At 42.7% G+C, this 24,590-nt stretch overlaps 2 protein-coding genes across 6 annotated transcripts in view; one reads left to right on the top strand and one right to left on the bottom strand.

Annotated features, from left to right (window-relative positions):
- The window catches only part of iqsec3b (IQ motif and Sec7 domain ArfGEF 3b), a 38,634-nt gene extending 27,500 nt beyond the window's left edge, over positions 1–11,134 (top strand). For 2 of the 5 annotated variants that reach the window (XM_035156350.2, XM_035156348.2), the window contains 7 exons: positions 3,795–3,934; positions 4,075–4,206; positions 4,332–4,431; positions 5,383–5,541; positions 5,643–5,735; positions 7,335–7,381; positions 8,380–11,134. In XM_035156350.2, coding sequence (XP_035012241.1) covers positions 3,795–3,934; positions 4,075–4,206; positions 4,332–4,431; positions 5,383–5,541; positions 5,643–5,735; positions 7,335–7,381; positions 8,380–8,799 — 1,091 coding nt within the window. In that variant the 3' untranslated portion in view covers positions 8,800–11,134. The remainder of the gene's footprint in view (positions 1–3,794; positions 3,935–4,074; positions 4,207–4,331; positions 4,432–5,382; positions 5,542–5,642; positions 5,736–7,334; positions 7,382–8,379) is intronic. The other 3 variants (XM_035156349.2, XM_035156352.2, XM_035156351.2) reach the window with 3 other exon arrangements.
- An 861-nt stretch (positions 11,135–11,995) lies between these two features.
- The window catches only part of ptprq (protein tyrosine phosphatase receptor type Q), a 40,408-nt gene continuing 27,813 nt past the window's right edge, over positions 11,996–24,590 (bottom strand). The window contains exons 44-63 of the mRNA XM_047339727.1: positions 24,258–24,367; positions 23,905–24,091; positions 22,496–22,737; positions 22,266–22,335; positions 21,659–21,817; positions 21,172–21,463; positions 20,984–21,057; positions 20,779–20,878; positions 20,174–20,302; positions 17,901–17,945; positions 17,179–17,205; positions 16,937–17,018; positions 16,453–16,543; positions 16,233–16,309; positions 15,988–16,122; positions 15,673–15,798; positions 15,289–15,434; positions 14,837–14,972; positions 12,657–12,780; positions 11,996–12,568 (exon numbers count right to left, since the gene is read on the bottom strand). Coding sequence (XP_047195683.1) covers positions 12,531–12,568; positions 12,657–12,780; positions 14,837–14,972; positions 15,289–15,434; positions 15,673–15,798; positions 15,988–16,122; positions 16,233–16,309; positions 16,453–16,543; positions 16,937–17,018; positions 17,179–17,205; positions 17,901–17,945; positions 20,174–20,302; positions 20,779–20,878; positions 20,984–21,057; positions 21,172–21,463; positions 21,659–21,817; positions 22,266–22,335; positions 22,496–22,737; positions 23,905–24,091; positions 24,258–24,367 — 2,390 coding nt within the window. The 3' untranslated portion in view covers positions 11,996–12,530. The remainder of the gene's footprint in view (positions 12,569–12,656; positions 12,781–14,836; positions 14,973–15,288; positions 15,435–15,672; positions 15,799–15,987; positions 16,123–16,232; positions 16,310–16,452; positions 16,544–16,936; positions 17,019–17,178; positions 17,206–17,900; positions 17,946–20,173; positions 20,303–20,778; positions 20,879–20,983; positions 21,058–21,171; positions 21,464–21,658; positions 21,818–22,265; positions 22,336–22,495; positions 22,738–23,904; positions 24,092–24,257; positions 24,368–24,590) is intronic.

Here is a 24,590-nt window from a genome sequence, read left to right as displayed (position 1 = left end):
CAGTTTGAACCTCCTGGAAAGAAAAGCATTTTGCGCTCTTAGGGCATTTACCTCCTGTTCCACGGCTGCTTTGCTCTGACAGGCAAGGTTGATTTGCCTGTGGAAATTTAGAATCATGCATCTCAACAATGGACCCTTTGATGCTGTTTGTGCATCACACCTGTCGTTAAGTAGAGAATCTATTTCTTTATTACACTCACTGAAGTTCAACTTTTGATGAATTCGGGATAGCCAGGGTCAGGCTCTGTGCTATGGAAGAAACAAATTGTTCTACACAGGGTTCTCCATTGTTGGTTCTGAAATTGAAAATTAGATTTACAAGTTTATAAATCAAAAGCAGTGTGGTTGGCTTTGGTGTTGCACTGGCAGACACCTTGTAGTGTGGATTTGGTCGTACACTAGCCTAACCAAAACTATGGTGGGTAAAACAGTTCACCAAACTTTTAATCACTAACTGATATGCAGGGCAGTAACAGTTAGGGTTCTATAAATTCACAGGGCTGGAAGCACGCTGTGGCTCTTTCTCAGGTTCTCTTATCCAACTTGGGCTGAAATGCTTGGCAGTAACAGCCAGGTACAAGCTCTGTTACATAGGGTGGCACGCTATGTCTTCATTCAAAAGCAGTTAACAGTTACAGGAAATTTCACAGCTTGACCAGTTAACATTGAATATGTGATATTCAAATGTTAAAAGAAATTTTAAAATTTCAACAACGAATATTCAACTGGAGTTATTAGCAACGATAGCAATCTTTTAGCGTAACACTATGAGGACCTAAAATGGTAGTTATGAATAATTAATTATTAATAAACATTTAATTTATGAATAAATTAAATCTCACCACCATGCACTTGTTTGTAAATACGGTTGAATGTCTACTGGTGGCAGACTAGTGGAATTGAATTCAAACCTTTGGCTTGACTGAAAATTCAAAATTCCACTTATTTCTGGCGTTTGCCAAAATGAAAAGAAATTAATATTGCATAATCATGAATTTTTCAACTGTACTCTCCTCACGCTGGGCACCATTTATGTTAGCCAAAATGGAAGAGGAAGAAACAATTAATGTTACATAATTATGAATTTTTGCCAACTGTACTCCGTCCACCCAGGGACGCCATTAATGTTGGAAAAATATTATTAAAATAAAAATTACTAATTGCTAATTAAATAACAATTAATGTTGCATAATTATGAATTTTGCCAACTGTACTCTGTCCACCCAGGACGCCATTAATGTTGTGCCATAATGCATCAAACGTGATACCATAAAATGGTGTGCCTTCGCATTCAATAAATTTGGTTATCAAAATAAAATATTAGATATTAATATTTTATTATTAATATTAAATAATAACTTAATTGATTAAAGTTACCTCGGACCACCCTTCAAAGGAAGGAAAGATAGCCAATTTATTGATTAAGTCTCATTATTAAGGTTCTAACTACAAATTTGGAACTCTGATTAACAATTAAATTAATAACTATAACCAAAATTACCCATAGATAGTTAGCTAAGTTGAAAGATATGGGTTCTTGACAGTGTAGAGGTTGGCAAATTCACTTATGCAACATTAATGGAAAAACATTTGTGAAAGAAAAACATTTATTATGAATATAATAAAGTATAAAACACAAATTACTAACGGTCTAATTGCTAAACAAAGATAGGTATGTGTGTATACATGTGTGTGTGTCTGTGTGAGTCAGCGTGCTTTCAAGATGGTGGCTGGCCAAAGAGATAACACCCTTCCCCACCTATTGGAATGTTTACGACCTGTAGAGATAATGAGGTGAAGAGTTATGTGTGTCTGTGTGTGCCAAATTAGAGGAAGTTACTAGATTGATGCAACGAAAGACTGTGAAGAGCATAACAGACTAACATTACTTTCTCAATAACTTGTACCAAAATATCACAACACCACAAATCAAAGTTATAAACCTCACACGAATCGAATAAACAGTCTTGCTTAGCCTAGTATAATTATTAAGCCCAGATGTGTTACCAGTCCGTGGAAGGGAAAACGGAAGTTGCTGTGCAGTTCGCAGTTTTGTGTCGTCTTGCTGGTTTCGGTTGAGTTCAGTTCAGTTGCTGAAGTTTGCCAGCAGGACATCGAGTCGCTGCTAGGACGTTGGTAGAGCTTGGAGGCGAGGAGGTTTCCTTGGTGAGATGAGCTGGAAGCTGCACCTTGTGCTCCTCTCGAAGAGTTGGATGGGAAGAGAAGATGTGAGCTGAGAAGAGGCTCCACAGCCTCCTCCTGTGGAAGGATTGTGGGAAGAGGCAGGACGAGGCTCAACAGCCTTCTCCCGTTGAGGATTTAGAAGAGAGAGTCGAGCAAGAAGCTGGAGAACTTGGCTTATATTGGCCCGGTGACCTACAGGTCATGGGTCCAGAGGACCAAGGGAGTTGAAACCTGTGTCCCTGGGGGTTTCACCCCTCTGTGTGAAGTTGATGCCCTCTGGGACATTGAGTTCCTTGCTCTGGTTTTTAATGGCCCTGGGAGACGGAGTCCTGGGGAACATGCGCTTCAGGGTTGATGGCACATGTAGGCCGAAGGGTGGTTTCACACAAACCATGGCCCAACAGCAGATTCTGTCCTGCTCCTCCTGGAAATGTTGTTGATATCTCCTTAGTTACAACATATTTACTATTGTGTCATGTGCATTTAAGTGCCAAGACCACATAGACTCAGTGTCGTTTGTGGAACAAAACAAAAGTTATGTATACTTCAGTTTCTCTCCTTTTTTGTGTGTGTCGTAGAAGTCTGCAAAATGGTGAATGCACTTACCTCTTCATAAAACATTTGCAAAACTGATTTTTTTTGGGAGTGTTTTGAATAATGTATAATTTACAGCAATGTTTGAGAGCCTGCTTTCTTTTGCATCACTGCCTGTGCAGGGATTGCATTTGGCAGGCTCTCTTGTCCAAAGCGACATAACAATGAGCCCAGGCACACTACACAGGTGCAGCAGGGGAACATTTTCAGACAACATAACTTTTTATTTTATTGAACATTGCACACACTGTTTCTTAAAGGTCATACAACCCATTGCTTCAGCAGCCTCTGTCTGAAAGGTTTTGTTTTTAGCTCCTGTCTCTTTAAGAGCCCCCTCAAAAACACCAAGTCGGCTCTGATTGGCCAGTTGGCCCACTCTGTTGAGATTGGCCAACTGCCTCCAGCGCGTGTAGGAAATGTGGTTAGACGAGTACGGTTCTGTATTCAGAACATTGTTGGTAAAAAGAAATAACAAAATGAAAAACATAAAATTGAACAATGCATTTCTGAATCTCGAGATTAAAGTGGAACAGGAAAAATTCACATTTATGAGAAAAACCTCTGATGTTTGCAGATGCCAGTACATTGCTACATCTTACAACAATTTAAATAATAATATAGTAATAAAACACTATGTTTATAAAGCACTTTTCAAAATCCACATTACATTATTATATCCAAGTGCTTCACAAGGTAGCAATGAAAACAAATATGTAATAAAATCGTCAGATTTCAAAGACAATATTTGTAAATATTAAAAAAGACAGCTCAAAGAAAATTTAAATTAAAAAAGAAAAATCAATTATTGGATGTATTTAAACTGGGATTGTAATTTTCTCTAAGCAAACATCGTCATCTTGAGCTTCAGGATCACCTGATGTTTGCCTGTTTGTCTGTTCCACCCTCTGGCTGCCACACACGTCACCCAACTTATCTCTCCATAAGTAGCTCACCTCCACCCGTCACGGCTCTTACCTTCGTATACGCCTACATTTTAAGAGTCCTTGTTCCCTCAGGTGTGGATGATGGAGCAGACATCCCCAGAGAGATGGTGGCAGGAATTTATGAGAGAATTCAGCAGCGAGAGCTCCGTTCAAATGAAGACCACGTCACGTACGTGAGTCGTGTGGAGCAGTCCATCCTGGGCCTGAAAACTGTGAGTAATAGTAATATCCCCTTTATTTCTCATTTCAGGGAGTTGTCTGTGACCGTTTGTTCAGACTCCTTTGGTGTCCTGCAATATTTCACTGCAGTCTGTCCTCCGTCATCTCCTTGTCTTTAACCTCGCCTCCACAGATCCTGGCCGTGCCTCACAGACGTCTGGTGTGCTGCTGCCGCCTCTTTGAGGTGCCCGATGCCAACAAGCCTCACAAGCAAAAACTGTCGCAGCTTCAGAGAGAGGTCTTCCTCTTCAACGACCTGCTGCTGGTAACGTCACACCACTGAAATCATCTGACTCACTACCAGGCTCCACATACACACAAAATATAATGAACGTAACAGCGAGACATAATCAGATACAGTACATGTTGCTTTTCCTGTGTTGATTGCAGATCCTCAAACTGTGTCCCAAGAAAAAAAGCTCGGCCTCATACACCTTCTGCAAAGCGATGGGTCTCCTGGGAATGCAGTTTCACCTCTTCAGCAATGAGTGTAAGAGGCTGTTCTACTCTGCGGCACTTTTCTTCTCTACAGTTGAACCGAGTGCTGGAAAAATGTTGTCTGAGCCATCAACAGCACAGTTGTCAGGATCGAATGAATTTCCAAGTGGTCACCAGTACAAAGAAAGTTAACCCACTGGTGTCGTTTTGCACACAGTATCTCACAGATATTAGAATTACATTTAATATGATTTTACTGTAATTGAACCTGCAAAAGGCATCACATAAAGTGTTAATATAAGGACTGATATGGAAGAGAGCTTTTGTGAACCATGAAACACTTTTCAAAATATATGAAACAATCTCTTGTAAACTAACAATTTTAATACAGTAAGAAAATACAAAAATGTCTTTGTTGACAGTTTTTGAGGTCATAATAATAATAATAAGTCCCTATTATGTAGATTTAGAGAGACTGGATTCAAAAAGTATGACTTTTAATGCACAGTTTGTGATTAAATTGCTCACAACTGAATTGTAATTTATAGAAGTTAAAATTACAATATTAAAATGTGGGTCATTTAGCGGAGGAATCTCTAAATACCAAACAAAAGCTGAAACTGATGGGATTGTCATTAATGTTGAAGATGTAAACAAAATTGATGGACCAATTCAAACTTTGACGTGTTGTCGGCTCTAAATGAAAAATCAAGGACTGTTTCTATCCATGTTGTTCAAAATTTATAGGCAACTTCTGATCTTGATTCTATTATGAACTTTCTTAAACTTCTGCAGACCTTCAAGAAGCCACTGCTGTCAACAGAAATACAATTGGTCATCAATGCCATAGTATTCTTAGCAGGAACGTTTTGTAAAGTAGGAACCTGAGTAAAAAACTGCAAAGTGTTTCCAAAGATGTTTTACAAAAAAGCCTGGATCCTTTTTTTAGAATCAAAGTCCTGGTGATATCTCTTTGTCTTTGTGGGGGTTTCTCTCTCATCAGACTACGCCCACGGCATCACCATGCTGAGCCCGTTCACCTCGGAGAAGAAGCAGCTGGTGAGCTTCTGCTCCCCGAGTGGAGAGGAGCTCAGGAAGTTTGCGGAGGAGCTCCGAGAGGCCATCACAGAGGTCAACGAGATGGAGCAGATACACATCCAGTGTAAGGACAGACGAACACACCCCTCAGCTCAGGGAAATGCAAAAACGAATTCGTACTGAAATGTATACAGCTGTTTACAATCTCTCTTTCTGCTGTTGTAGGGGAATTGGAGAGGCAACAAGGCATCCAGCCACACGGCATACACACCAACGGTGGGCAAGTGGATGCACACACAGGACACGGCTCTCCCTCAGGTGCTGGTTTTGCTTGCGCAGCACGAAATGCATAACACAGCATACATTACTCGTAACAATGCAAACGTTACTCTGGGGAATGTCGAAAATAGGAAGACTTCATGGAGGCGCATGAAATCATGGAAAAAGAAAATAGAAAAGAGAGTGGATTATGTTCAGCAGAACTGTTAAGAGGCTTTAACACCTTGACTCCAGACCCTCGGACTCTAGATTCCTATTTAAGGGACATGATGGTATTGATCGTCTCAGGGAGGAAGTGATTGAGCAGATACCCTGAAACTTTCAAACTACTACTTTAACAGAAACAGCAATTTTTCAGCTGATATGACACAAAATACTTTTGTAGGGTTACTGGCATCAATAACTGACTGTCTCACTTTGTTATTTGAAAAAGGAAATCTTTGAATAAAACATGAATTAATAGTATTCAGCCTATGGGGGCTTTCACACCAATGTTTTGTTTTGTAGTAATTTCTGACTTTTCAGTTTAGTCCGAAACAAATCATGAATCATGGTTTGGTTTGTTTGCAGTGTGAACAATTTTTAGTAGTAATAGTTAGGAGTTTTGGACCAGTGGCAGGAAGTTGAGACATCATTAGAAGAAGAAAAGAAGAGAGACAAGAGGCAGCAGCCTTTGGTCTCTCCAGAAACGGAGCTGCACAGGCTCACAGATTCCTTTCAGTCTTCTCCTTCGACATTATAACAACATAAGTTTGAACAACGAGGGCGTTCATGTTGTGCATTTAAACTAGCATTGAGAACTACGCCCAAAGTTGAGGATTCTGGTTGTAATAATAAAAATGAAATAGTATTAATATCAATTTTAACAATGATATTATAGTGGCAAAGAAATTGACCAAATGAACCAGTTCATTCATTTTCTCGGAGAAGTGACAACACACCGATGTTAGAAGCACGCACGTCTACAAACCAATCAATGTCAAGTATAGGTAGACGCAGCCCACGTAGGTGATGATGACGTAGTATGTATGTAATATAAAATCCAGTAGTGCACTTCCTCAATTACGATTTGAAACCAAAACTAACAAATTATTGGTTCAACCCACGATCCAGACTTCCTGGTGCAACACTCCCTTATCACTCTTTTGGCATAAAAAAAAACATAAAATGAGTGAGAATGTGTGATATTTGAAAGTCATGTTGTGTATATTCTTTAATCTTAGAGTCTTTAGATTCCACCTTAATGTCTGTGCAGTAAATATAAAGCTACCACTGGTTTTACAGAGGCTCATGTGATGGATATTTCTTTTGACGGGTGTTTTATATATGATTTCCGGGCTTTAGAGGTGCTGGACCTTTGGACAGAACGAGGAGAACTGTTTCCTGCCTTTGCTAAGCTAAGTTAGGCGGCTGCTGGTGGTGGTTTCAAACCGTAGTTCCAGTGCAAACATGAAATCTTCTCCTCTAACGCTTGAAACAGGGAGCTGCAAAGCAAATATCCGCATTTTCCCGAACTACTCCTTTAAACAATTGTCAGTCCCCAGTTGGAAAACCTGCCTGTGACATTTTTGACTCTCTGTATGTGAAGCTGAAATCTGCCTATTGACTTGCAAACTGAGGCGTCTCGTTCTCCCACAGGCCAACAGGATATGTACGATAAAACCGGCAACAACAACACAGTAGAGGTGAGTGCCAAAGCTACTCATGTCTCCCTCAGGTGAGTATCTGGCTCCTCTGCTTTGTGGTTGTGCTCTATGTATGCGAGCGTGTGTGCGGTTGGACAGGGACTGAGCCTCATCCCAAAAAGAAAGTCTGCTCAATGCTTTTGCTTTAAAAGGAGCCCCGCCTGAGGCCCATCCCCTCCTATGCAGCCAGGGATGCTAAGGCCACTGAGAGGAGTCTGCTGCTGTAGTGACGCTACGCACAGTCTCTCTCTCTGTGGCTCACGAGTGGATCAGCAGCCACACCACTCACTGCACAACACCCCTTCTTTCATCAGCTGCTGTTTGCCAGCCTTATACTGTTTAAGCCTTAGCAAGCCACCATAAGCCAAGCTGGCTCCTCGAATACCATCTACAAAGCCAGATAAGCTTGATAGCGTTAACAGACTGCAGAGTGTGCGTGGGTGGCTATGTGTTGTTGTAAAACCAGCCCTTCCTTTAACTAAGCACAGAGATAGAAGCTGTTTTGCCCCCCCCTCTATTGTTCCTCTTCGTTATATTCCTTTGCCCGTCTCGCCCCTGCCTCTCGCTCGGTCCCTTAGCGTTGTAAATTCTTGTGTTAGGGAGACACTAAGCCCTCGGTGTCACCTCTCTCCTCTCCCGACACTCCCTTTATCTCGTAGCATCTTATTCTCCCACTAATTGACCATATTCACACACACAGACAAAACAATCCAAAAACGTTCCTGTCATGATCTCGTCCTATCCTTTTCTCTGTCTGGGCTGGTGTGTGTGTGTGTGTGTGTAAATGTGTGACAATGTTATTTAGAGAAAGTGTAAATCATGTAAGAAACATGATTGAGAATTAAAAACGAGAGTGTGTGTATCTTTGCATGCGCTCGCTCTGCATACTACCTACCTGCATGCCTGCATGCCCATGTGCGTATCACACCAGAGGGCTGCGTAGAGGCTGCGTTCAGGCTGGTAACTCCTCATGCGTTCTCTGACTGTTTCTAAACTAGGTGTCAATTCACAACAGGCTGCAGACCTATCAACTGAGCCAGCCCAGCATTGAGTCCGCACCCCTGGCCCTTGCCGCTCCGCCCGCCCTGCTCAGCCCCGTCCAGGCCGGGGAGCTTCGCCCAGAAACGCTCATCCAGTGCCAGCAGATTGTGAAGGTGATCGTCGTGGACCAGAGCGGGCGAGGGCGGATGGAGGCCTTCCTGAGTCAAGGCCCGGCCACTCATCAGCTCATCCAGTCAGCCCTGTCCACGCCCGTGCACGTCAGAGAGGGGGACGGCCCTCAGCCCCCACTGCCGCCTCCGCCTCCACCGTACAACCACCCCCACCAGTTCTGTCCCCCTGACTCGCCCATGCCCTTTCACCACACCATGCCTCTCACCCGCAGGCGCAACTCTAGTGGCTCCCGCAGCATTGTCTGAGTCGTGGATTACTCTCCGAACTGTGGAACTGTTACCTTCGTCCAGACAAACACACATACTAGCACTAGTCGACTCACTTGGAATGGTAAGATAAACGCAAAAAAAAAAGGGATTATACTGTGTGAGTCGCATTAAGGGACAAAGGAAAACAACAAGAATCTAATCACTGTCTTGACTGAGCAGCATTGTGGCTTTTAACGCCATTTCTCCCCCAACATGTCACCCGGTAGCTGATGGTGTTGTCTGTCTACATCTCACAATCTTTAACAGATCATGTGACTTTGCATTTTTTAAATGTCACCCCTCCAACAAATGTGTCAGTGAGCTGTGACTGTGATGCCGACGTCAGAAAACAAAACTCTGGCGGCCACGAAGGGACATTGACCGGCTTTAAATGTTAGCGGACAAAATGTCTGCATTGTCTTGTTTTCTTCCAAAATATTGAAGTTCACACCTCTTTGTAAGGTGCAGGTTTTTTGGTCTAAGATAACACAATCACAGTGTCGGCACAGCTTCCCCACACTGAAATGCTTTCATTCCTTCATATCTGCATAATGTGAAGAAAACGGAGCATCCACTTAGTTGTTTCCTTCATGTTGTGGGGAACAGAGAATCAGTGAGTGTAAGGACGCAGGTGGAGGCGCAGGTACTCGAGGACTCTAGCGAGGACGTTGTTACTCACCAAACTAACCCAAAACCACATCCTGATGACAATCATACTGTTTGTGCTTTTTCGTTGTGTGTTTTTCTGAACTCATGTGACCAGATATCTTCACAGTAGTGTGTGTGTGTGACGACCCTGATTCTGTGGCGTTTGGCTCTCACAGAGCTCAGGAACAAACGTGCGGCACTGGAACGTGTAATATCTGCACCTCTGAGTCGCACTGAGCGATTGTGTGTTCACTCTGCTCATTTGTGGGAGCAGAACTCATCCAAAACAAGACTTAAACAGGCAGAAGCCTTTCTCCTCCTGTACATTTACTCCTAATGAGTGTGAATATTAGTGTTACCTTTGGATTTAGGCAATATCTACACCCAGAAAAAATCCTAGCTTTAGCTTGAAAATGAATAAAAATGGCTCCACACAGGGTAGACTAAGGTCACCTATAATAAAAACATCACTCACACATATTTTATTTTTCTTGCACACTGAAAATGTTATATAAGCAGAGATGCATTCCTTCGCTGAATGTTTAATCAGGGGGAAAACTGAAGATGTCCATGGAATAATTATTTCAAGCGTTGTCTGTCATGTTGTCGAGCTTGAGCCAGTTTGTACGGCAGATCACGAATCATCATCCAACTGAGACGCACCACACACCTCTTGTACCTTTTTGCACCACAGAATATATTGGATATATTGTAAATAGATAATATAGATTTATTCTGAAAAAAAAAGTGATTGGTTTGCCCAGTGTGTGTATCTACGTATGTATTTGTACAGAGAAGATCTAGTTTAAAAGAGAAAAAAAGAATATTATTATTATTATAGTTAAAATGATTATTATTCACATTTATTACCAGGAGGGTGTCCTACATCCTACTGCTACTAGAGATGGGAAACAGGCAGCTTTTATAGAACACACTCCAGTTACCATGGTAACACACACCGATATTATTACAGATCTACATTTTTCATTAAATTACCATGTCATATTACAGGATTATTAAGAGATGGCTGTGTCACCTGTTAAAGGTGTCTAAAGGGCTATGCTGTATTGGTGAATACGTACAGTAAACCACCGGACACACACACACACACACACATGCACAGTGTTTGTATGCTGTACAAGTGCACACATGCTCACTCAGCCACACACACATACACTGACATACATGCACATAGCTGCCAAAGCAACAACAAATCCAGCTTCGATTCTCTTTAGAAAACGGCTTGATTTCGCAAGTCAGCGTCCCCACTTTGTTTACTGTAAACTCTGACTGACTTCTTCTAATTAGCATGATGTCTTTATTTTTGTTTGGCTTTTTCATTTCCAGAGGGAAGAGTTTGATTATTCGTTTGTATCATTATTGTCAGGGCATGATGGGTTGATTAATGTCATTTTATTCACGCGCTCTACTTCCGTCCCTTCCTTTCTGCCCGACCCCCACTTATCCCCAACCCCCGGCTTCTCTGTGGTTGCCATGGAGACGTGCCAATCTGCATCCTTACCGTGGAGCACTGTCATTAATCTTTGCACCCTCACAATATTTAAAAAAAAAAAGAAAAAATACAATGGAGATTTCTTAAAGATCAACACATTTACTAAAGGGTTATTTCAATTTTTTTCTGTTTGAAGAGAATGAAAGAATAAAGTAGTTTTTACTCTCTGTCTCAGACTGACTCGTCTGTTGATGCTCCACCGCTCTCGACGTCAGGATCGTGTCTACGGCGTCTGTAGCTCTGCCGCCTCTCTAATGAATGAATCTGCACCAGGTGTGCAAGGAGGACAAGGTGGAATGAAGGAGCTTATGGGAAATCATTGGACATCGGTGTTCCTGTGTCCTCCCTGCACACCGGCAGGTCTGAACTCGTTCATTAGAGAATGAGGTCAGTATTGAATCTGAAAGCAAGTGTTGAATGTCTCATTGTGTGTTGCAGTGAGTCTGCACATCAGTGTGTGTATTTATTTTCGACTCAAATCTTACTCTGTCTTCTAAAGAACTGGAAATACAGACCTGTGGTTGTATGCCTCTGCCAACCAGTGCAGTTTCTGTCAACATAATTTAAAAAAAATTCCCTTTAACTTTAGATATCATGTTAAAGAGGCCAAAAACATGCCTTGGAAGCCACGGAGAACCACCCAAATCTAATCAGTTATTAGATAAGTCTGAGTTGGAATTTGTGCCAGATTTGAAAGGATTCCCTTGAGGCGTTCTTAAGATAACGCAATTTTGTGAGGTCACAGTGACCTTGACCGTTGACCTCCAAAATCGAATCAGTTCATCCTTGAGTCCCAGTGATTGTGTGTACCAAATTTAAAGAAATTCCCTCAAGGTGCTCTTGAGATATTTTTTTCACAGAAGTGGGACGGACGGACAGACAATCCAAAAACCTTATGCCTCAGGCCGCTGGCTGTTGCCAACATGGAAGAATAAAAAGACCAGCAAGATGGTAACAATTGGAATATCATACTCAACAAAGGCTACATGAGAAAAGATCCCAAATGTTGGAGCATAAAGTATCAAGGCCAGAAAAAATACAAGTTTCTTTATTTCTGCAAATCACACTTGAGATAGAATGAACAAAAACCCCGACACAGGCAGAATTACAAAGAGATTGAAAAAAAAACACCATTTTGGCTTGAATAAATTATCTTACAAAAAACATAGATGATATCAATATAATACAGTAATTACAATACACAGTGAAATCAATTTGTGCAAAGTACCTGTCGGCTTACAGACGTGATAGAGTGCTCTGTCTCTGCCGCTTCTCCTTTATCCCTGTCGTTTCTGAAACTCACCGTTTCACCGTCTACCTTTTGTCTCGCTGACTCTCTTTGAAAACAAGTAGACAAGTGGTGGAGTAAAGGGAGGCCTGAGCTGAGAAATGGGTTGAAGTGGAGCATCAAAGCCTTGAGTCAACCAATGGGCCGTCCAGTTCAGACTGTGTCGTTCACTTCCTGTTCCTCCCTACTTCCTCTTCCTTTACGTGGTGCGGGCCGTCCTGTCCAGGGTCTGTGCACAGGTCCCGTCTCACTCGGATGCAGGTGTCCCTCGGTTTGTCTTTACATGGTGGTCTCTTCCCATTCCAGCTCAACATCACCTGAAGACCAGGACAAATGTGTGGTGTGAACACTGTGCTGCGGGGAGTGGGCTTCGTAAGACTTTAAGACTTTGAGTGTTGTGTTTACCTTCCATTGCTTCCAGCGAGTCCATCTTCTCCAGAGCAGAGTAGCTGACAAACCAGATGGACTGGCTGTTGCCTTTGTTGTTGAGAAGTTCCAGCGTACTCTGGTGCAGGAAGATGTACTGGGCCTGACAGCAAATGACAAATATTTTACTTTTTGATGTATCTTATATTAATTCCACATTGAACAAATGTCCATATCAATTCATTTGGTGTAGTATTAAGTCTTATAATATTCCTTTTCAGGGTGTGCTGATGGCAGAGGCAGATTCTGACCATATAATTACAAAAAACCTGAATGTAAGAGTTTCTACATGTGAATATGAAAAGTCTGTAGGCGAGGGACAAGATTCTGTGGGTGGAAGCCTTCTGGTTTCTGTCTCAAGTTTGACTAATGATGTTTGAGCAGGCTTTGGTTGCTCGTGGATAAACAGTCTGTGTGGAGAACAAAAGAAGCAGGACACATTGACCAGATGCATTGGCTTTCGGCTTTTTACTTAATCTGCATTCATGTGCAGATAACTATTAATAGAGATTAGCCAAAATGTCATCTGGTCCTAAAACACCCACATTAAAGTTTCGCTGTTTGTGTTTTGTGTGCGGGGAAACATTCAACACAGGCGATAAAAGAAAAACCAGTCGGGCTATAAACTGTGTACAGCCAATAGAAGACTTGGCCTGGATATCTGCTGTCTACACCAGAAGCCCCAAAATATTGTCCATTGTCGCCAGAGGCTACTCGAACATCAGACATTAGCTGATGGACTGAAGAATTGCTAAAAACCTGGTTTGACTTCAGCTTTTCTCAGCTCTCTAGTGCCTCCTGACTGATATAAATGTCCTTGAATAATAACAGCAATACTATTTTTTACAATTCAGTAGAACACATGACTTTCTGATTGTGGACAACTTAGATAAGATCAAGGTTGTATCAATCAAATCAAAAATATGTGCAAACTCAGTGTTGGACCACATTGAGACATGTAAAACATGTTTTTTTATATTTTGTCATTGATGGATATTTGTGAAGATGCCACATCATTCATTCAAGGACGTGTTGCTCCTGACACAAATGATCCAAAATGTTTTTCATCCTTCCTCTGGGTTTTGTGTGTTTTGGCACATTGAACACGCTCAGTAGACCCCTTCTCTTCCTGCTGACTTCCTGCAAAAATTAACAACTTAAAAATAATGTACTGATACGACCTGTGCCTAATGTACTATAGACGGCTAAAGCTGAGTTGAGGCGAGTGCATTGGCTTGTATAACTTGTTAATATTTATTCCTTCATATCAGTTCAGGCTGTTACCCAGGGATGTGGATATGAACGATTTTTTAAGGTCTATACGTCAAGCAACAGGAGCCATCAGAGTGAAAGACAGATTTTATTAAACTCCAAATTCCACTCATCTATCTAGTGAACAGACCTGAATTGCAAGTTATAATTGTCATCCATTGTTGATTGGAAACTGGAAGTAAGACGTACGTTGGCGAGATGTGACATTTAGAGTAACTTCTAACTTCTAATCTACACAAGTAGTTTACATAATGTGTTTAAATCGTGATTTGATTTAAAGCTGTCTGCATATGCACTGTGCACCGGTGTCACTAAAAATGAATAATGGGCTATTAAAGCTAATAGCGGTCTATCTGACACGGTGAACGCTGCTGTCTCAAACAATCATGTCCTCACTGGCTGCTTTTGATTCGCAGGCTCAAACTCCACGGCCATAAACGTGGATGCAAAGAAACTCACAGAACACCAAGTGATAAAATAAATTAAAAAACACTGAGAAGAAGCTTGGGCACGACGCAGAGGGTCCCTGCAGACACACTCCAGAGGTTCCGTAAGAAACAAGTGAGCGAGGTAATTTCAGGACAGGTTCCTGCTGTTTCAAGAGGGGGAATCCTGCTCGGCACACGCTTTTAATCCACTGCCAGATCATTTACTTTGTCGAAAGGAGAATTCTCTCAATATTTCCTCACTGAGACTGGATCACAGCAGGACACGGAGTAGAAAGTAGGACAACTACACTCCTACTACATCTGTTGTTCCATTTGGAGTCTCAGATGACTCCGAGGTTTAGTGGAACAACTTGAGACAAAATACAGTTCTTTTCGTGTTTTGTTTATTCTCTCAAGTCGTGAAGTGAAAACAGAGAAATAAAATGGATGAGGTCTCACCAGATTCTGCACCATGCACATCCTCTCGCTGCGCAGCTCGGCCACCAGGCCGTAGATATCCACAAAGTCGTGATCTCTGACGTGCTGGATGAGGTGGTCTAAGGCGATAAACACACCTGTTCTCCCCACACCAGCACTGAGGACAGAGAGAGGAAAACCTACCATTATACCATTACGGCTCACTTGTTTATGACTCATCTGAGGGTTAAGCACAGTATGAACTTAACTACTGTGACCACAGACAGAATAAGTATAATTGGTGCCCTTTATGTTTAAGGGCAATACTATAATTTATGCAGTGTTATTTTGTTACCACTGAGTAAATGGACTGAATTTATATAGAGCTTAACAAAGCTTTTTACACAGCAAGTCACATTCACCAATTCACTTCTATATGCCACACTTTCCTATCACGCATCATTCTCACTCCACAGCCGCCCATGCCACAGTACCTGCAGTGAACCGCTATGGTGGTGTTTTCGTGCCTGTGGCCCCGGACAGCTTTGACAAACTTAATGAGCGTGCTGCAGGACTCTGGGACCCCGTGCTCAGGCCACGACGTGTAGTTGAAGTGGCGAACCAGAATGTAGTGTCCGTGCTGCACAGAGGAGTTATCACAACGAGACAGGAAGTTAAAATTCATATGGACGACTGAGTTTCCTTCATTATCATGTAAATCAAATGGTTTACATCATGATAATGGTTAAAACTGTATATATGTTGTAATAATATTACATTGACATTCAAAGTACCTTAACATGAACTATTACTGTAACAGAATTTGCAATCAGTGTTTTGTGTGTGTGTGTGTGTGTGTGTGTATGTGTTTTTGTCACCTTTTCTACTTTCAGGGTTCTGACAGTCCAGTCAGGCAGGACTTCCTCTGACACTTTTGAAATGAGAATGTCACTAAACACTGACATTGGCTTGTTGTCCTCAGGCCAGTACTTGTGACACCGAATCTGAAATGCCACACACACACAAGCAAAGACACACAAACACACACACACACACGAACACAAAAACACACGTCAGATCTCAGCAGCAGATCTAACCCTCCTAGTAGTAATGATTCATAAGCAGAGCCCAGCTTGTACTCTGAATGCTGACGCTAATGGTTTCATAACAGGGTAAAATCTTCCATGACGTACTCTGCCTTTTTCGTAACACTGTGTGAGCATGGCGATGGTGCGGGTCCCCGTTTCCCAAATCATCCTCCAAAAGTCTGCCACTGTGCCCGGCAGAGGACCCTGAGTCGCGATGAACTCGTTGGGACACAGGTAGCCCTGAAAACACAGAACAATAGAAATAATTCCTTTATTTGCAACAAATGTGTCCCACGTATATAATGATTATAACCTGATAGTGTCACCAGCTTTTAACGGCTGGTACTCACTGAGACGAAGCTGGCGTTGATGTAGTCCGAGCCTGCAGTGCCCGGTTCTGACAGCAGCTTCACTCGGTTGTTATTGTCTACACACGGTACAGAGAAAAAGAGTTTGGTTGAAATGTGTGCAACTGTGCAAGTAGAGGTGAAATCTGCTTAAATTAAGACATGAATAAATGTGATGTATTTTTCATTAGCCTGGGAGCTAATTTTCAGCCTGACCGCTTACACGGTTTGATGTTAGGGAAGCGGTTTTTGGATTTGTTCCAGGGCAGATCAGCATCTGTGGTGGCCAGGTCCTGCAGCAGCTTTGGGAGCTCCTGCAAAGATAAGATGTTCATATATCAGAATTCACATAAACACACTCATGGAGGTTGAAGGTCAGGGACCCCATTTGTAAAACTGCGAGAAATAATATTTTGGATTGAGGTGAAAGATAACAGGACCATCGGCTGTACCGGGAGAAATCCTCCTCAAGTTTGTAGCTTTTTAAAATATCCATAATGTCTTTACCGTCTTCTGCAGGCAGGTAGAATTCAGCATAAACTGTGTCGATAGCGCTCTTGATGTGCACCTTCGCCTTTACTATGGCAGACTTTCCTTCCGCCATTTGTTTCCAGACAATTTCCAAATGACTCAAACTTGGTTTTATATATAACATTCATGCTTATATGTTAAAGCAACACAGGCTCAGGTTGTTCACAAACACTTACAGCAAACTCTTCCTGGAACTTGGCGTTGTCATTGGCACACAGATCCTCTACATGCTGCAGGAAAGACTTTTTGTTGACGGGCCTGACAGAGGATAGAAGAAAAATAGAGAGAATGTGCGAAACAGGGAGAGACATGATACAACAACTATGCCACAGTCTGTAATAGTGAGTAGTAGAGAACATGCAGATCTGTGCTGCAGCTTCTGTTTGCACATTCACATTATTTATGCAGGGTTACTTACTTGAGTGATTTCCTGTAGCTGAGAAGCCTGGATGAAAATAGACAGCGAAAAACATCAGCCAAAAATAAACAAATTATCTCAATATTCGCAGCCCACACTGAGGTATTTCTGTCTACAGCTGATGAAATGATCCTCTTTGCAGATAGTGGATGATACTGTATGTTTTACCAGTGGGGGATTAACCATCTTAATCAAATCCACTTTGATTTAACACTGACAGTAACTTTGATGTTTCGTTCTAAAGGAATATGTGAACATCAGTAAACTTGAATGAAGCATGTGGTTATTCCCCTGTGCCTAGCGTTTCATTTGCATTACTCAAGACTCGTAGCTACGCAGACCCTCAGCTATCGATAAGGCTTAACATTTGTACCCCCTAACACGGCTTAAGCCTTCCAAGCATTTTCAAGACGGCGAGAGGGTAAACAAATTAAAAATGGTTTCAAGCAGTGAAGTGTCAAGCTCAGCTCAGCTCTGCAGCTCTTGGCAGGAAAATGAGCAGGCTGTTGGCACAACTCTGACGTCACTGATTCATTAAACTGTCGCCCTCCACCAAAGACACAACAAACACAGATGAATGATTTGAGATGAGCTTTGATGGGAAGCATGACGCTGACACACACTAAGGGATGGGTGAAAAGTGGAGTACAACATGCCAACACACTATACACAGCAAAATGAGGCTCACACACACACACACATGGGTCAAAAGCCCAACTTACTGGATGACATAAATCTCTTTCCGTCTAAAGAAGAAGGAAGAATACCTGGAGGGAGAAGAGTGCTCAGTGAGAGAAAAATAAAGCCAAGGCGAGTCAGTGCATGAGTGTGCATACAAAGGGAAGTTATTTGCGCCATTCATGTGATAAGTGTCAAGGAAAGTGTGTTATTTTCATATAAACTGTGCTGGGAAAAGGTGGCATTTACATAGATCACACAGTCCAAGTCAGGAATAGATTCTGGTGACAAGAAAGAAGAGAGGCACAGTCCCGATGAGTGTCCTCAGCTTGAACTACCATGACTGCTGAAGGAGCACAAAGTGTAACTGTCAGAAACATGCAATATTAAATATGTGTGTGACACCTCACATGAGCGGATGGCAAGTTATATTCAGGATCTTCCTCTTTTTTCAGGACTTTCAAGTCATTGCATATGAAAAATGTCAGATGAATGCTGGATAAATAGAATGGTAAATAGATTGTGTTTATTTAGATCATCATCTACATCCACCCATTCACACACTGTCGGCACAGCTGTCAGGAGCATTTTGATCTTAAGTGTCCTGCCCATGGACAGTTGACTGAAGGAGCCGGGGATCGAACTACCGACTTCGTGGTTACTGGAGCCAATCCCGCTTGACATTGCTCCCTTCACTGGTTACCAGTGGCTGCTTGCATCCGTTTAAAAACACTAGTACTTGCGTACCGTGCTGCGAACGGATCGGGCCCAGCCTACATGCAGGACATGGTCGAACCTTACACCCCAGCCCGTCCACTTCGCTCTGCATCTGCCAATCGGCTTGCTGCTCCCTCACTGCGAGCTAACCACTCAACAAAATACTGATTCTTTGCTGTCCTGGCTCCTAAATGGTGGAACAAGCTCCCCATTGACATCGACAGCAGAAAGTCTACTCATCTTCCGCCGCAAACTAAAGACACATCTCTTCCGACTATACCTTGGATAAAAAAAATAAAAAAATAAAAAAACACTATATATATATTTAGTCGCACCAATATGGCACTTACATATAGCACTTTGTAGTTTGGCTTTCTTGAAGCAAATTGTACTTAGTTGATTCTTGTTTTTCTGGGTTTGTACCCTCATGGTTGAATGCACTTATTGTAAGTCGCTTTGGATAAAAGCATCAGCTAAATAAAATGTAATGTAAAAATGTAACATTGGGTGAGAGGCGGGGTAAACCCTGGAAAGGTCACCAGTCCATCGCAGGGCCAAACAACCATTCACACCCGCACTTACACCTATGGTCACACCTGTGTCTTTGGACTGTGGGATTTAAATCCAACATTTACTTTTAAAATACTGTTAGGTATATTTATGTAAAACAAGGCAGACAAATATTTGCTAAAGGACGGTTGTGCTACTTTTACACATATGAGATAAGGGGACATTTATCTGCCAGGAAGAAGAGCTTTTTTCTCTATCCTTTATCTTATGGGTTTTATGTTTTTAATTAAGTCCTCTGGAACACAGCCACACTTACCACTACCTTGACCCCTCTATTTTTGGTTTCTTTTTTTATTCGTGGTCGTTGTGTGGGTGACAGTCTTCTGAAGATGTAGGAGAGGGGAAGGTGCTCAGAGAGCTTTATGTGCTTATTGGGGGTTTCAATGCTGATGTCTATTTATAGTGGCTAATAAAAACATAAATAGCTACATCTTGGTGCTAATCATATTAAAAGCTTTTCCTTCCTGTTCCAACCTCATCTTCGCCATCTGTCATCTTGAGACTCATAAACTAAATGTGTTTCCTGATGTGAAACTGCGAGAAGGAAAAGCTGCTTTCAGCCCTTAAGTGTCTGTGCAGTTGTTTGTGCGAGAAAAAGGATAAAAAACAAGGAGAGCTAGACCGTGAATTTGTAGGAGTGGATGGTTAGAGAGATGCAGACAGGATGACAAGCCTGGGCTGCACAGAACTGAGGGTAAACTATAAAGCCACAATGATCCCGTGTTATGTTGAAGAGCTGCTGCCTCTATTTCCTGCAGAAACTCTACAACGAGAAGATTTAGTGCTGACAGGAGAGCATATCAAGTTGGCTGCAGGAAAGAGATTGTTTTTTGTCTTGTTGACTTAGATCTCAAATCTTGTCTGGAGCCGCTAAATCAAGCCTGAAGTCATGTAGTGTGCTACAACCTCAGCTGCAAAAATTGTGTGTGTGTGTGCGTGTGTGTGTGTGTGTGTGTGTGTGTGTGTGTGTTTGTGTGTGCGTGCTAGGAAAACTGATGCTTTTGGATTCAAACTAAACACACAGACTCACCGGTTGAGTTTCTCTTGTTTCAGCTCCAGATCGGCCACAGCGATCAGCTGATCGAGTTTACACTTGGTCTCTATGATTTCCGCCTCTCGTGGTGAATAGGTCCCGCCCTCCTTCTTGCGCTGATGCATCCTGACATTTGATGATGAGCACGTGAAACAAAGTGGTTATTAACAGGGTAGATTCAGGATCCAAATTAATAACGAAGATGTATTAGTAGAACTGTAGAATTAGTAATTACTTACAATATGTTTTTTTGTGCATTAATACTAAATCTGGTTATTCATATCCCGTCAACATGATGAATACAAGTATCCCAGTCTGTGATGATTAACGTTACCATGGTTACAACATCACAGCCTATTGGCAATTTTAATTCCTGAAAGGTGGCTTTTGAATATGAGGCCACTTTGGCTCACGTCTATTAGCTTCTCCACTTTATTGCCAGGATTGAAAGATGAGAGCTACAGCTAATATTAACATTTCCGTCCCCCACTTTGCTAACCCCTCTGCTTAAACACAAAAACAGCATGCTTCAAAAACCTGTCCATAACCAGGATACTAGTGTGCATGTAAACGCAGAGCGTGTATGAATGTTGGCATCTCACTTGACTGAGGCACAGATGATGATGATGAGTAACACGGCCAAGAAGAAGGAAAGCAGAACACCCAGAATGATCTGCTCTTCTCTGGTCAACAGCCCGTCCGCTATGGAGAGAGGGAGAGGAGACAGAATGTCACATGACACAGCAGAGGGGACTTTACATGTTATGCTTTCATGCTCTGATAGGAGAGTTATATGAAAATAAATACCTGTAGTTTTGACATGGTCAGAGAAATCAGAGTCTGTGTATTGGCCATTGATGTTAGTAGCTCTGAACATAAACCTGGTAAATATGAAATAACAGTCAGCTTTATATTATCAAATAACATGTTTATACAGCAGCTGTGTGTTTGAGTGCGCGCACGTGTGTGTGTGTATGCGAGTGTAGGGCACTCACACATAGACCGTGTTCGCTTTCAGAGGCCCGTTGCAGAAATTATCGGTGTTGTTCTGCTGCATACAGTCATCATTCTCCCCGATCACGTAGGTTCCTGCAATAGTGTGATTCTGCCTCACCAGGGGCCGGCTGTCTCCAGGCACACTGCGATTGCGTCTGAAGTGTGCGCCCGTGCGTGACAGCCCGTCCCCCGAAAAACATTGCGGGTTGGGGAAACCCCTGTCAGTCAGGTAGGGGCCGGGACGATCCAAAAATGCATTCTTCCAGTTGGTCAGGTTCTGGACGTCCTTCACTATGACAGGATGGAAGTGGGAGGGGGAGAGGAATCGCAGGGGAACTGAGTCAAATTTCTGCTGACGTCAAACCCCTCAGCTATTTACTTTACATTTTGTCATATGCGAGCCCAGGACACGAAACAAGATTCAACTTGAGGCCTTAAACACAAACCAGAGTGTATTTGAATAAAAGTGTTTTTGAAGAGTCATACCCCCTGACTCGGCCACGACGACCTGAATTTTTGTGATTGGTCCATTGTTGTCACTATAGAAACAGGCAGGCAAGTGGATGGTGATACTCCTGTGGGTTACTATGGCAACCCCTCCGTGGCCCAGCATTGCCTGGGGTCTTTGGGTTGGCTTGGCCGGGGCTGGAACGCACGCATGTGTGATCACAGAGGAGCACACACGCACACACACACACACACACACACACACACACACACACACACACACACACACACACACACACACACACACACACACACACACACACACACACACACACACAGACACACACATATGCAGTGTGAATACAGTATGTGTATGAAGAGGCTTTTCTATTCTCTTGCTTTTACATATAAAACATGACAAACAGGCCACTGCTCTGAAAAGTCACATTAAAACTACACCTCTATATCATCATCACAGTTCAGACTATATTGCTATAGTCTGGACTATATACAGTTTTATTCTACTGTGTGAGAGCAACTGAAAACTGTCATTTTGAGCAATAACACTGTGCAGTGGTAATTCCCTGCCTAGCATCTTGTGCTGCACTGCTGCAGCATGAGTGGAGGCAAAAAAAGAGAGCTGTACCTTTGATTCCTGTGGTTATCTGGACATGTGGGCTGGGCGGACTCCTGCCGGCCCCGTTCCTGGCTGAAATCTACAGGACAGGCACAGCAATGTTAAATAGAATGAAACAACAATTTGGACAAGAGAAAACTTGAAGGGGCTTTGGAGAAAAGGAAGCGTTACACCTCCGGGCGTGTGACCAATGAGAGGTGTCCAGACGTGCATGTGTGCAACCTGTGTATCCTTCTCGCCTGTATAGTGTAGTTGTGTCCTCCCTTCAGGCCCTCGATGACAGCCGCCAGCGTGTTGTTGTCTTCTCTCTGAAAGATATTGAGACTGATGTTCTTGACCAGCCGCTCCTTTTCGTACACGTACACAAAGTAGGCGGTGATGTTTCCATTGGGCTCTTCTGGGGGCGTGAAGGTCAACTTCACACGGTTCACTTCCTCCGGGATGACTGATACGATCACGTTCTTGGGAGGGTCTTTGGGTTCTGTCGTAGAAATGATACAAGAGGAGAATATTAATATGTGAGAATGTCACCTCTTACTGTCCCTATTTGTTTTTGTGCACTAATATGTTGGATCGTTGGGTTCTGACTTGCGTGCATTACACTGTGTCTAATGTTGACTCTCATTTTGGATTATTTAATCTGTGCATGTATTGTGTTGAATCTTAATGTGTTTTGTCTACTTTCTGTTATGACTCCGCCACAGCCATCAATGAAATGGACTCAATTGTGTGGAGGTAATTAACAGAACAACAGACTGTGATTTCTGGCAAGGAAAACAGATTGACGCACAAGGGAGAGCAGCAGACGGACGCAGCCACATCACTGAATCCGACGAGGCGTTCTGAGGAACCAAAGCCAACCAGAAGTTAAATCCACCCAGGTGAGCTACACATGGGCTGGACAGCTGGGGTGAACTCACCAGACGATGTGTAGGTAAAGCTCGGTAAAGTGTGAGTGAAAAGTAAGGCCATTGTTGGACAGGTGGCTTCTATCATATCTCCCACAGTGGTGGCATGTGGGTGTGTATCAGCAGTGGAAAGGAAGCTGGCAGTTACAGATTGAATTTGGAGAGAGGCTCGTTGATGGATGGAGTGGTTGGCAAGAGAGTGTGGCAACTGACTTACAGTGGACACTGTTTCAAGAATAAGAACATTTTTCAGAGTTTCCTCTATCATATTACAGGCCTGGAAGGCCCCAGGCCAACGAGAACCCCCGCCAGACCCAAATAATTTCTTTAATAACTAGAATTACCACACTGCGGTTGTATACCTCCGCCAACCAGTGCAGCTTAATATACTGTGACCTTTACCTTTGACCACTGAAATGTAATCACTTCATCTTTGAAAAGTTGAAAAATTCCTCAAGTCTGTGTTATTATATTACATTCAAGAGGCCAAAAACATGTTTCTAAGGCTAACGTGACCTTTGTCCACTGAAATCTGTTAATCAGTGAGTCCAAGTGGGCACATGTGCCAAAATGTGGTTTATTTGAACTGTGTTTTTTGTTGGTTTGATTCTGAGCAGGGTTACACAAAAGCTACCAAACCAATTTTCACCAAACTTGGTCGAGTGATGGGGTCTGGCCCTCGGAAGAACCTATAACATTTTGGTGCGGATAGGGATTAAGGAGCGGATGAAGGAATTTACCCTCCTCCAACGTTTGAAATCCAGTGGGTCCAACAGCTTTCCCATCGCTAGCAGCCAGTGCCAGTGGACCAGTGAAGGCAGTGACGGTCACAGAGTAGAGGGTGAAAGCGGTCAAGTTCGTCACAACAACAGTCGTCAACTCTCCTGGAGCCCGGACTGTTGACATGTTCCAACCAGGACCTTCCACCTGATGTAACAGCACAAGATTTCACACTTATTATAGGATAAAAACTCTGACCAACATCACACTGCTGTCATCTGTTCTGAGAACATCAACCTGAGCTTCACACTTCATTGGTGACATAAATATTTGTGTGTGTGTGTGTTTGAGTGCGTCTGTACGGTGAGGTGACCTGAACGAGATATGATGTCGGCCCAGAGAGAACAGCTGGAGCGCTCCACGCAATGCGAAGGCTGTTGGAAGATGGGGTGACCCTCAGGTCACGGGGAGGGACATCAGGGTCTGAGAAAAACACAAAGACTAATTATACTCAACTCAATGAACCGGTTTAAAATTATATGAGATTAACATACACCGAAAATTAAAGATGGTTTAAGAAATATCAGTTCTTCATCAACTAAAACAGAAAAAAACAAGAATTCAAGAATTACCCCACTGTGGTTGTATGCCTCCACAAACCAGTACAGTTTCAGTCCACATATATTTCCATTCATATGAGGTCACC

Source organism: Hippoglossus stenolepis, chromosome 5, assembly GCF_022539355.2.
Source record: "Hippoglossus stenolepis isolate QCI-W04-F060 chromosome 5, HSTE1.2, whole genome shotgun sequence".
NCBI classification, from domain to species: Eukaryota; Metazoa; Chordata; class Actinopteri; order Pleuronectiformes; family Pleuronectidae; genus Hippoglossus; species Hippoglossus stenolepis.
The sequence above is the reverse complement of the archived record's forward strand: the minus strand, read 5'-3'. Positions and strand labels throughout refer to the sequence as shown.